Here is a 13,008-nt window from a genome sequence, read left to right as displayed (position 1 = left end):
ACAAGATGCATCATAGGAAGGCAGAAGTGATGGAAGGATGAGGGGTTAATGAAAGCAAAAGAAAGAAAAAGGTGGTCACAAATGTTGGTTTAAATCCAAAACATAGTTTTATTTTTTTATTAAAACAAATGGACAATAAATAGAGGTTAGGAATTTTGAAAGGGGGCTTGATAGAATATCAGGAATGGGTAGCAGGTTACATTTTTTTTTTTATAGAAACATTCAGATTTTATAACAAAAGAACACCTTAACAAAAAACTAAAGAAGACGTTTTCAAAATATAAACACTTTCTTACTCAAACAGAAAAAGTAAAAAAAAATATGAGTAAACAAACAATGATAGTTCTCAGTTAAGTAAGTGTGACACTGCTAGTATCTGTACTGAACTAGGCCAAAGTCGTATGGTTCTAGCGAGCTGTCATACTGATACTCACAGAGGAAGGTGGGTTTGTACGGGAGGGTGCCTCTCAGGCTATCATACTCTGTCCTCTCTAGCGTGCTGGTGCTGTACTGTGATTGGTGCAGGTGGTTTGACCCTTGACCTTCCTTGCCGAAGGTGGAGAATGACCTATCGGTGGTGGAGGTGGAGGTGGGGAGGTCGGTGGCGGCGGTGACGCGCTCGAGCGCCGGTACCTCGGTGTCGGGCACGGAGTCCATGCCGGGCACGTGCAGGTTGCTGCGATAGTCGGGCCCCTGGCGCCCGTCAGAGGGCACGAAGGCGGGCATCCAGCAGCGGTCCGAGTGGCCCAGGGCTTTACACTCCTCTGTGCAGTTAGAGAAGAGGTCGGCGCCTGTGGAGGCGGACGGAGGATGAGGACAGAGGGATAAAGGAGGTGAGGGAGATGCAGTGTGGAGGAGGTTGTTGGAGGGAAGGGGGGCGGGTGTTCATGAAATGTTGGATGGAGAAGAAAGGAACGGTGGTGGGAAGGATGGGTGCAAGGCAGAGGAGGGCAGAGCGAGGCGGAGGAGGGCACAGTGAGGTGGGGGAGGGTGGGGGGGGGAGGGGAGAAGGGATGGGAGGAAAGAGTGAAGAGAGGAATGTAAAGAGAGAGAGAGGGAGTGAGAACGAGAAAAAGATTGTCAGGATATCGGATCGTGAGGCAGATGTCTTCGAAACAAAAGCAAACATGATCTTACAGACTTTGTCTACATCTTTGATGAAGTCAATTATCAGTATTTACAGACTTTCTCATTCATTTAGTGAAATGTGCAATCAAACTCGAAAAATATTGCATCAACATTTTCTCCCCTGTCTTTGTTTGTTTACAATACATGTTCAAGTACCCAAAGGAAAAGTCTGAAAATGTGTTTCGATTCTGTTTAAACAAAAACGTCAATTATGCACAGCAATACACCATGAAGGAAGTACTATAATGGGCATAGAGATCTGTTCAATCCCCATTCAATCAAGCCTACTCAAGCTGACAAGGCGTGCAATTGACAGTGAGCCCCTGCCAAAAATGATAGCTGGTACTACACACACACACCAATGAAGACAATACCCGGTATCACAAACAGCCGTCTTAAAAGAACAACGGTGACCTTAATTATGCTCTCTTGGAGAGATGGAACAAAGAAGGGAGAGAAAGATGTGAGAGAGAACGAGATAGAGAACCAGGAATAATGATACCCTCTAGCAATTCCAGTCGTCGGATGGAATGGATTTTTCACTTTTCCCCGCTTCCGACGGCGGTGGGACAATGCTGGAGCGTCGGAATGAGGGGATCAAAGAAGGAGAGGAGCGAGGGAGGGAGAGAGAGGGATAGAAATGGAGGTGCAGGCGGGGGAGAGCATGCTAATCTCTAATCTCTAATTCCCCCTGGCTGAGGGGGCTACAGATCAAAGGGTCTTCTTAGACAAATCTGCCCTGCTGATAATGCTGCTGTTCCTCCACACAGACACACACACACACATACAGAGGAAGAGAGAGGGACACACACAAGAGCCACTCGAGTACACACATCCATTCAGGCAGGTACGCTTGCACACACTCACACACACTTATCAAAGGGAGAATATAGTCTAAATCTCACTTGGATGCAGAGTTGGCTCTAAATCACCAAACCAGAGATGTGAGCCTGGCCTGTAAGGTGATGTGAAATAGCTTTCCTGTTTTCTCTCTCTCTTTCTCTCATTTACTCACTCAGACACACACACTCCACCTTTCTGGCACACACACACTCTTCGGGCTGTTTATCCCCTGCACCTTGTGTCTCCAGAGAGCAGAGCAGGAAACAAACAAAACCAAACAATGACTGGCAACCATAAAGCTGAACAGTGAATGACCTCATCAAGCACCATACACACGCACACACTTACGTAAATGTGCTCACACAGTTACAAATACATCCGCTCAGACACACTCAATTACGCACACGCGCATAAGACAACAACTGCACGCAGCGCAAACAAACAATCTCGTCTTTAATAAGCAATTATCTGCTCTCTTTTTTTCCACCTCTTGTTTTTCCTATTCTTATTACGTCTGTGCTTGTTTCTGGAGTCCCAAAACAGCATGATTTTGCTAATTACATCTTGAGAGAGAGAGAGAGAGAGAGAGAGAGTCAGTGAAAGAGTGACAAAACGAGATAGAGATAAAGAGAGATGGCAAGATAGAGATAAAGGAAAAAAAGAGGAGTGAGAGAGGAAGAGAGATGGAGAACTGCAGATGTTCTGTGGTGTTCCTCTGTTAGCTGCATCATGGACATCCTCTTTTTCATCCTCCCCTCTTTCCCCCCCAAAACACTGTCCCTTATCGGCCCCTGTGGACGCCCAGCCAGGAAATGTCAATATTTGGACAGGAAGTCAGCGTGGCGGGTGGTTTTCACCTGCTGGCTCAGCCAGAGGGACAATGATGAGTGGAGCAGAGACCTCCCAGTGCCAAAGGACTGGACGATGGCTCTTCCTTCTGGAGCCCTGACAAGGCAGGGTGATGGATCAGTCTCCTAGGGCTGAGTCCCCCTCATGCTCACCCCAGCGCGACCGCCTTGAGAGGAGGTCCAAAATGGCTGATAACCCTAACCCTATGGCTTTAATGAATCAACTGACTCAAACCCTTGTTCTATTCCCCATCATAGCAAAGCACCTATGTGACTGTAATCATGCCGTACTGTGACCTTGATTTTAGTCAGAGATCTGAACCCATTGTTATACCCATCGTGCTATCAATAGGATTATTATACCTGTTGTGCTATCATAGGATTATTATACCTGTTGCGCTATCAGTGGGATTACATGGTGAGTCTGAGTTGGCCCAGGAAACTTTAGGGTTCTGACAAACCCATGAATTATTCCTGTTGTTTTCTACGGTGATGCTGATTACGATGTGCGTTTACTAGGAAAGGGGCAGACCATGTTCAGATTGAAAATACCTTACAGGCTTATTTCTGGATCAAGAAAAGCACTTAATCAAGTCCTTATCAGACTTTTAAAAAGCAGACAAATCTCCATTGATATTTGGGTGAAACTGCAACATTGATCAAGGGAAAACTATGCAGGAGAGGAAACAGAGGGAAGAACATACCACTGTTATAATCATTACAATCTTGGCAGACCGGGGCTCCACAGAACCTAATGGTCTTTACCGATGCTTCAGTTTAACGGTGCTTCGACTGTACACACGCTGTATGAACATTGTACACATTTACAGATTACTCAATCAGGACGGCACCATCGTCTAAAGGATGCCTCTGAACATTGTGTTGCCAGGCGAATACTGGAAGCGACGTTTCCCATGGACGTTATCATGGCGCCAGTGATGCCGAGCCCAAGGGATTCATTTCCAAGGTGTTGTGGCGAAGGAGCGGCTCGTGGCGGCGAACACGAACACGTCGGCCACTACTAATTTACAATCAGCAATCTTAATGCGCCGCCGTGGTGATTTAATTGTGTCATTTGTCACGCCTGTTGTTCATACAAAACAAACGTCAAAGATAATGATCTTTGAAAAGAGAGAGTGAGCAGAAAAAAAAGAAAAAGACGAAGGAAAAGTGGGGTTGGAAAAAATAGAAGGTCGCTCCCTTGGTTCTGCCGAAGCTTCTTGGTCCTTCAACACTTTTAAACAAAATCCAATCTCTTTCTCGGATGAATATTTTATCCCTTACTCTTTCACTAATTGTCACCTTGTCTTTAGGTCTGCAGGCTAACCTGTCAGCACTGCTTAACTTGATGTCCAAAATAATGAGAGAAACAACAGCTAATTTGAATCCAAATGACGTGTAGAAAAAATAAGAAAAAACGCCCCAAGTGACTAAACACTTTTTATCAAATCGATTAAGCTTTAGCTCTCCAAACCAAACGCTTGTAGTTTTGAACCCACTCCAAAGATCTTCTTCTGAATGTATAAGACAGTGTCTACTGCCAACTGATGATATTTACAACAGCCAGCTCTTTTGATTTAGCATCCGGTCAAAGACTTATTTTCTTAAGTGTCACAGGGAGATGGTTGATGGCGTGCCAAGTCTTAAAATGGTTTCTCTCCTGATTTGAAATTCCAGGATGGGGTAAGGTGGCATGTAGCGTCTCAGGATACCGTTAGCCTTGGTGCTAACCTTCATTTGATAATTGCTATGCAAAGGTTCTGGAAATGAATTACTGATCATTGGACTGTAACATAGCACAACGTGCCCTGTAGACAGAATGAAGGATGAGACTTGCTGTGAGTTAGGGACACACACATACAGACACACACACACACACACACACACACAAACACACACACAAAGCATATCTGAAGCAAAGGTAGCCCAGAAAGCACAGAAACAATCAGTCACACGCAAAAAGGCTTCAAGCAAAAATTCACCAACAGCCTCTGGTTAGTCAGCCAGCCCCAAGCCACTGGAACATCGCCAACTCCTCCTCCTACTACTCCCTCAATCCAAGCATAGCATCATTTACACCTTCCAATGCACTATCTCTGGAGAACTCCAACTCACACACACACACACACTCAACCCAAAACACATACGCACACTCACGGCAGCTAATATTTACAAAAGCTTGTGAAACCCGAGTGTTGTCTTCTACCAAACGACAGTAGCCAGGCCTCCTGTGGAGAGGTAAGCTGTTGTCTTCTAAATAAAACACTGAAGCAAATGGTCTGCTCGCTACACATGCAGCTCCAACCAAGCCAAGCAATTATGTCCCCAGTTGGGGGGTGGGTGGGGGTGGATTCAACCACGACCATCCCCCCCACCCCCGCTGCCACGGTTTCTAGAAAAGCCTTGCACCAACTCGCCGAGCCAAAGTCTGGACGTTTGTTCTGGGACCTGGGCAACCCAGACTTCATGCCCATCTGGCAGGGTTTTCGAATCCTAACAGGCCGGTGGGTGGGTGGTGGATGGGGTCATCAAACCACCTTTTGAATCTCTGCACCCCCAGCAGGTCAACACCATCCATTTGTATTCCAACCCATGGTAAGGTGATATTTGGCATCTCTCTGTCTAGACATTGGCAAATGACAGATGTGGCTTTCAATTACTTTAAAGGAAAGGGCAATTCAATAGATATTCGGACTGCGTGCAGCCAGGAAATGCTCTGGTCATCTTATGATCAATAAAATCATTTCAATGTGATTCTGGTTAGAAATGTTGCAAGAGACTGATCTATGAGGAACTCTGAATCCAATACGCTATGATCTGATTGTCTCCATACTAACCAATAACAACAAGGTTGAGTGTGTGTGTACACGTGTGTGTGCCTGCATGGCTGACAAAAGGTCAAGACTGGGGCAAGGTCAATTCAGTTTATGTAATCCATTCCAAATAGAAATGGGAACAATTCCAGAAACAAAAGTTACGTATAATTGTTATTTTTTAAATATATATACATAGTACATTGACTTCTGGTGAAATCCAATATATTTGAGCAAGGCTAACTATATTGGCGCATTGCTGCGTTGCCCTACAGCACACAAAAAGCAAACTTTAATCTCGTTCAGATAACTCATTACGTTGCTTCCAAATGTGTCAGTCATTTATCTCCTATATTCTCTTTCCCTGCGGACATGTTTAGGCGTATTGATTTGCGCAAGCGAGAAAAAAAAGAAAAGAAAAGGCATTATCGCTGCCTGCAGTTGCTGTCCTTTCAGCACCACAGCATGGGGAGAAAGAGAGAGAGAGCGGATGTAATCCACTGAATCTGTCTTTCGTTCACCCATTGTGAAACACAATCAACACCTCGAGCCTGTTTCATATTCACGCCAGCCAACGACCGGAGAAACCTCAAATTAAGAAAATTAAAAGTCACCAGTCCGCACCGCGACACCGGCATTAGCCCTCCACAAACAGGGAGCTGCGTAATGGGGTAATTATGGTGAACTCACCGGCCGAGTGACCCCGGTTGGTGGCGTCGTGGTCACTGTCACCTTGTTCGCTGTCCCCGTGCCCGCTATCTTTAGAACTGACAATGTCCGCCTCCTGGAATGCAGAACTGGAAAGCGAAATGGAGAAGAGGGGAGAGAGATTGTTGTAAAAAAAAAAAGGGGCGGGGGGCGGGGGTATGAGTCGGGGAGGGGGGTGAGGATGAAAAGAAGGGGGTGAGAAAGACAGAAGAAGGGAGGGAGAGAGAGAGAGCGAAGCCAGTCAGAAATTGACACCATATTACTGTAATGCTTTCACGGTGGCCATCAAGTTTCTAAATTGGATGTTACACTTGACATGCAATAAAAACCAGCATCAAGGCTTAATAGGCGCGCAAATCTGTCAGTTATGGGACACGAGCCAAATTGGAGATAAACGTTCTATGGATATTTTAGAGTGACAGCCCGGTATGGAATATTGAATAACATGGTTTATGTCTGCAGTGTAAACCCCGTGTAATATTTTGAATGTTATGGAACATGTATGTGCGAATCCGTGTGGGTGTTGTGTTGTGAATGCAACTTGAACAAAAACACAGAAATAAATAAAAGCTTTGGGGGATTTTGAGAATGTTGATTTGCCTTTTACTGTCATTTCTCACCTGTTCACGCGCCTAGGCCTGTCGACCAGGTAACTGAGTTCTGCCCGTTGGTGTTTCGTCTGAAAGAATCACATTTTAATACATGTTAAACACATCCATTTCACCTCATCATCAAAGTTGGTACACAATTTATGTTTAGACTATTATGCTATGGAAAGACAGAAAGACGCCCTTGAAGGGAGCAGGACAGTGACATTTCATGTTATTGACTCTCCCTTTCTCCCTCTCTCTATCCGGGGGTGTGGGGAGTGGGTTAGGGAGGCGATTGAATGCGTAAATGATTGAGCCAAACGGCGCCGCAACTGAACAACCTTTGTTCACGGTGCTGCTATGTGGTGCCGTGCGCGGCATACTTAACACGCAGCACTAACTACTGAGTGCCCGGCTGCCCTCCGCTCAGCCGCAGTCAACAAGCCCTGCAGGCCTGCGGCGCTGTGAGCAGGGAAACGCACAGATTCAAACCAATAACCTGATTGGTTTATGGAAATTACGCACGGACTGATGGGGGGAGGAGTAAATGAAATTGAACTGGCATGATTCAAATGATAGTATATGTTACTGAATAAAATAGTCAAAATAATATTATGTTATGAATATAATTTTCGAATAGAAGGATGGACGTTTGATATGCACGCTCATCGATTACTTTTTACCGTAATGAAAGAAGAACTGGTCTCGCCTGACACCTGTATCTATTTTGCAACCTGTTAAACTCATGAGATTAAAACAGTCTCATCTACAAATTAATTATTTACGCCTCAACAGGCCATGAATCACTTTCGTCCTCGTACGTTGCGCATGAGGTAAAGAAAATATGGCACACAATGAGTCAGAACGTACCTCATTGGAGAGGATGTTGCCATTAGAAATTATGTCCGGTTGCTGGTCACTGTATCCTGTGACAATTGCCCCGCACGGGTTGGTGTGGTCGGTGTCAGTGCTCCTAGAAGGGCTGCATGGTTTCAGGAACATTAGATCCGTCTTGGCGGACTCTGGTGTCAGACACACCTGATAGCAGTATGAATTCTGGTTCTGGTGGTGATGGGACCCAAATCCTCCGCCCACGCCGCCCACCCCGGATTCCTCCACGGGCACCTGCCCAACCGGACCGACCCCTGACGTCACGTTGGTGCTTTGGACAAGCATGATGTCTGACTTGCTCAGCTTCTTCTGCTTCCGTCCGCGAGCCTGGCGGCTGCAGCACGAGCTACAACACAGACAGCATTCTCCCGCGAGGAGGCACGTGTACAGGTTCAGTTTTTTGTCCTTCTGACAGCGCACGGCCAAAACAATCATGGCGAGCAGGAAGATAAAGGAGACAGAGCCCAGGGCGATGATGAGGATAAGGGTGAGGTCAAGAGAGGTCTCCTTGGACTTGGCAGTGGAGCCCCTGTCCCCGCTGCGGCCTTCAACCACGCTATCCACCAGGATGACGCTCACACTTGCCGAAGAGGAGAGGGGTGGCTGCCCATGGTCTCTTATCTCGATCAACAGGTCATAGGAGCCCTGGGGGTCCCGTTTAGTGGACACCCGCCTGGCAGTCCTTAGCTCCCCCGTCCTCCAGTCCATACGGAACATACCCATCTCGTTCCCCCGTAGTATGCTGTAGGACAGTCGTGCGTTCTCGCTGTCATCCGCGTCCATGGCAACGATGCGTGTCACCAGGTAACCAGGCTCTGCCGAGCGCGGTAGGTGCTCTTTAGCAGTTCCGTTTTTACCGATTGGGGAAATAACCGAGGGCGGGTTGTCATTCTGGTCTACGATGATAACGTCTACTGTGGCGTTGGAGGAGAGCTCGGGGTTTCCGGAATCTTTAGCTTGGACCATAAAACTAAACTCCTTCAGTTGTTCATAGTCAAAGGAGCGCAGAGCGTATAGGTAGCCAGTGTCTTGATTGATTGACACGTATGTGTCCACGGACATGCCCTGGATGTCACACTCCAATATGGAGAAGGTAATAACGGCGTTTGGCCCTACGTCAGGGTCCAAAGCGCTCACAGCGTGGATAAAGGCGCCAGGTACGTTATTCTCTGTCACGTACACAGCATAAACCGGCTGCGTAAACCGGGGTGCGTTGTCGTTCTCGTCCGAGACATGGACTTTGATGGACTTGCTCGTAGCGAGTGAGGGCAGCCCCTTATCTTTGGCCACCACAGTGATTGTGTATGAGTCTGTGTTCTCCCTATCTAACGGTCCGTCCGTGACAATGGTGTAGTAATTTTTAAACGACGACTTTAGTTTGAACGGCACATCTCCTTGTATTTCGCAGGTCATCAGTCCGTTTTCACCAGAGTCCCGGTCCGTGACGCTGAAGAGCGCTATCACTGTGCCCGGGGCATCTTGCTCGCTCACAGACTCCGTCACCGTACTGAAACTGATCTCCGGTGTGTTGTCATTTACGTCCACGAGCTTTACCAGCACTTTACAGTGCGCGGGGACAGCATTTGGACCCAGGTCCTTCGCCTGTACGTATATCTGGTGCGTATTACTCTCCTCATAGTCCACCTCTCCAGCTACCTCTATCCGTCCAGTTCTGGCGTCGATATTGAATAGGTCCTTTATCCGTGGTGCGTTGTGACTGCTGAAGGAATACACCACCTCTCCGTTCTGTCCCTCGTCTACATCCGTGGCGTTTAACTGAATTACCAGCGTTCCCATGGGAGAATTCTCCCGAAGGTTTACTGTGTATACTGACTGGTCAAACGTGGGCGCGTTATCGTTGGAATCCAGAACTTTAACCACTAAGAGAGCGGTGCCAGTCCGCTGTGGTATCCCTCCATCCACGGCCGTGAGTACGTACCGGTGCACCGCCTGCTGCTCCCGGTCTAATGGTTTTTCCAGCACCAGCTCAGCGAATTTATTTCCATCGCTCTGCGTCTGAACGTCCAGGTAAAAGTAGTTATTGTTCGTTATGGCATATGTATTGAGCGCGTTCGTGCCCACGTCAGGATCGAATGCGTTCTCCACGGGGAAGCGGGTACCGGGGATGGCACTCTCTGATATCTCCACGGAAATATCGGTCTCGGGAAAACGGGGGGGATTGTCGTTGATATCCAGAACCTCTATCTCCACCCGAAAAAGCTCCAGCGGACTTTCCAAAAACACTTCCAGATGCAGTAGGCACGGAGTGGTCTGCTTACATATCTCCTCGCGGTCGATTTTCTCCTTGACTAATAGTGCCCCGTTCTCCAGATTCACTTCCAAGTACGGATTCCTCGAGCTGGGCACAGTCTGGAAACGGCGAGAGGAAAGTTTTGTGATGTCCAACCCCAAATCCTCCAATAAATTTCCAACCACGGTCCCCGGTTCCTGCTCCTCCGGGACGGAGTAATGCAGTTGGGAAAGCGCTCCGTCCAGGATGGAGACCAGGATTAGTAACAAAATCATCTCCACTTCCTCTCTCAAGTGCACTTCAATACAAAAAATAAATAAAACAATATTATTCCGTTTTACTATGATGATTGAACATCTCCTGTCGATTCTGTCCGTAGAAAGGCAAACGACACAGCAATAAGGGTGCCAAAATCTGAAATTCCTCTTCTCTGCGTCGTGTCAATCGAAAACCATGCAGTTTGAGTCGTCAGAAACACAGCCATTTGATCTACGCTTCTTCTTTTAATCAATTCTGCCCCGGTCTGTGAGTTTTGGCGTTGGCGCAAACATTGCAGCGCGAGAGAGGAAGAGAGCCAAGACGCACATATACACTCCTCTTGTAAAGAGGACTGGTAAAGTCACAACTAAAAATATCAAATTCCACACGAATAGATAGGAAATAAATAAACCAGCATAATCGCACGACACTGCACTGGATTTGCAAACGCTGTGTGTAAATACGGTCAATATTTTGACTTTCTCTCACTGGGTGCGTCTATGTATTCACTGAGTCTCTGCACTCTGAGGGCTGACGATCCGCTCTAGTCGGCTCCTGGAAGGCGAGTGAGGGGAGTGGGGTTGGTTTTACACACAGCTACCATCCCACCAGCCAATGATGGCCCCAAACACCAGGCAAGGTTACACCTGATTGGGTCACATCCACGCCAGCCACAACGCACAGCGGACCGTTCTAATAATATAACCAGTTAAATGCTCCTCCATCGGTAGTCTAAATGGAGTGAAATTAAATGTTTTACACGACCTGTGAATTTGAAAGTCGGACCAGTAGTGACAGGTATCAGATGTATTCAATATGTCGCTTACGCACAGAGACTATTTAGAAACCATGTAATGGCGTTCGTTCTAAGAACTAATAAGAATATTTGCCAAAGATGGGCTATTCCCAGATTAGCCGCTCTACCCTTGTGGAATAGATTTCGAATAAATCATTTCAACAGTAGGCCTACAGTACAAAAAGTGCTGGTTGTATATCATGGTTACACTGTAACAATGTCACTCACTGAATGAATTAATGTTGGGCAAAGAGAACAAAATATTACACGCCTCTCTCTCTCTCTCTCTCTCTCTCTCTCTCTCTCTCTCTCTCTCTCTCTCTCTCTCTCTCCGTCTCTCTCTCTCTGTCTCTCCGTCTCTCCGTCTCTGTCTACGTCTCTCTCTCTGTCTCTCTCTCAGACACACACACATTCTCTTTCTCACAGAAGGCACACATTGTCTAGACTACATGATGATGATCCATTCTCCCCATGACTCAATTAATAGTAGTGCCCGTTCACTCTCATTTAGGACATGTTGAATGTTTCGAAGGTACCATTCGATCTCGGCGCCCATCTGTTCTATCGTCCACAATAGGGGAACCTGCCCGTCACAATTGTAGACACGGCCAGGGCTCGGGACCGTGGCCAAGCCCAAGCCAAGCCCTCTGCCTTCACCCGCCCTCTAGTGGCCGATATTCATGTTATTACCGTGACCCGCACGCACGCACGGCGAACGTCTATTTATCCTACTTACTGTACATTTACACTTACACCCGCCACCCACACACACACTTGCGCGGTCACACGCACACTAATTAATACCCTATTCATACAATTCGAAGACGGTTGGATATTTGTTTTGCCTTAACACACCTTGGATAATCAATGACCTGGAACCAAAATAAGATAGTATATATTGTCAAAGTATATGTTATTTGTCTTTATCGCCCTTATGATATGTATTCCAACATCTGACCAAGTTCACACAGGAGTTGTGGAGATCCAGTTCAATGTAGCATTTTGACTTGTACTGAAATAATCACCAACTCTAGCTCATGTTAGTTCCTCTATCTTCCTTCTTTCGTCATTTACTCGTTCCCCCGACCAAGCCGTGATTTCATCATACACTCATTTAATTTCACGAAGTATGAATCAATATGCAAATTATATGGTTTTGACGTATACAGAGAAGGTCTCCGATGGTACACCCCGCGACCTATTTATTGAATCATGATAAATGGATGAAAGCCTGGCGTTGACGTTAATTACACTAGCATGCGCTTCCAATTCCATATTTAATAGACGCCAACAATATAAGCTACACGTAATAGAAAAAGATGCTGGCTTTAATGGGCGAGATGGGATTAAGTTATTCTGTTTGAGGACCTCAAGACACTAGTCTAACAAACAAAGCGAAGACGTTAGATTAATTATTATAGACGTCGGGGCTGAATCGGTGTGTGACGAAATCGAGCTGACAGTCGAGTAGAGTGATATGGTGGCGAATCGGAGAGCCGGCGCATCCCCGAATAGATAGAGAGAAGCAAGAACGGGACATTTTCCCAACGTTCCAGAGACCAATATCGCCCCCTAGCGAGGGGTAGCTCTGCCCTGTTGACGGTGGTCAGTGAATAGATGAAATAGCACTGAGCGCTGACCTAAAATCAGTTTAATATTCTCCCACTATGTTAAACCGGGGATTCAGGGAAAGTAACTGACCCGAGGTTTGTGTTTGGTGGGATCCCGATATCTTTCGTTTTATTAACTAGGACCCGTATTATGTGGTTATTATCCTTTCGATCTGAGGGCATGTATAATTTAGTGACTCTAAAATGACAAATGCGGACATCAATTTTGACGAATGATGTCATAACCGAAGTGGGTGTGAAGGACTGACTCG

General features: G+C 46.6%; 1 protein-coding gene across 1 annotated transcript; it reads right to left on the bottom strand.

Moving 5' to 3' along the window:
• Positions 1-369: 369 nt before the first annotated feature.
• On the bottom strand, positions 370-10,347 carry pcdh10a (protocadherin 10a). Its single transcript, XM_067250316.1, has 4 exons — positions 7,801-10,347; positions 6,961-7,019; positions 6,323-6,429; positions 370-791 (listed from the first exon to the last, which is right to left on the bottom strand). The coding sequence occupies exons 1-4, from the start codon at positions 10,345-10,347 to the stop codon at positions 370-372; spliced, it is 3,135 nt and encodes a 1,044-aa protein (XP_067106417.1).
• Positions 10,348-13,008: the final 2,661 nt, after the last annotated feature.

This window comes from Osmerus mordax, chromosome 14 (assembly GCF_038355195.1).
Source record: "Osmerus mordax isolate fOsmMor3 chromosome 14, fOsmMor3.pri, whole genome shotgun sequence".
Taxonomy (NCBI): Eukaryota; Metazoa; Chordata; class Actinopteri; order Osmeriformes; family Osmeridae; genus Osmerus; species Osmerus mordax.
This window is presented reverse-complemented; position numbering and strand designations above follow the sequence as displayed.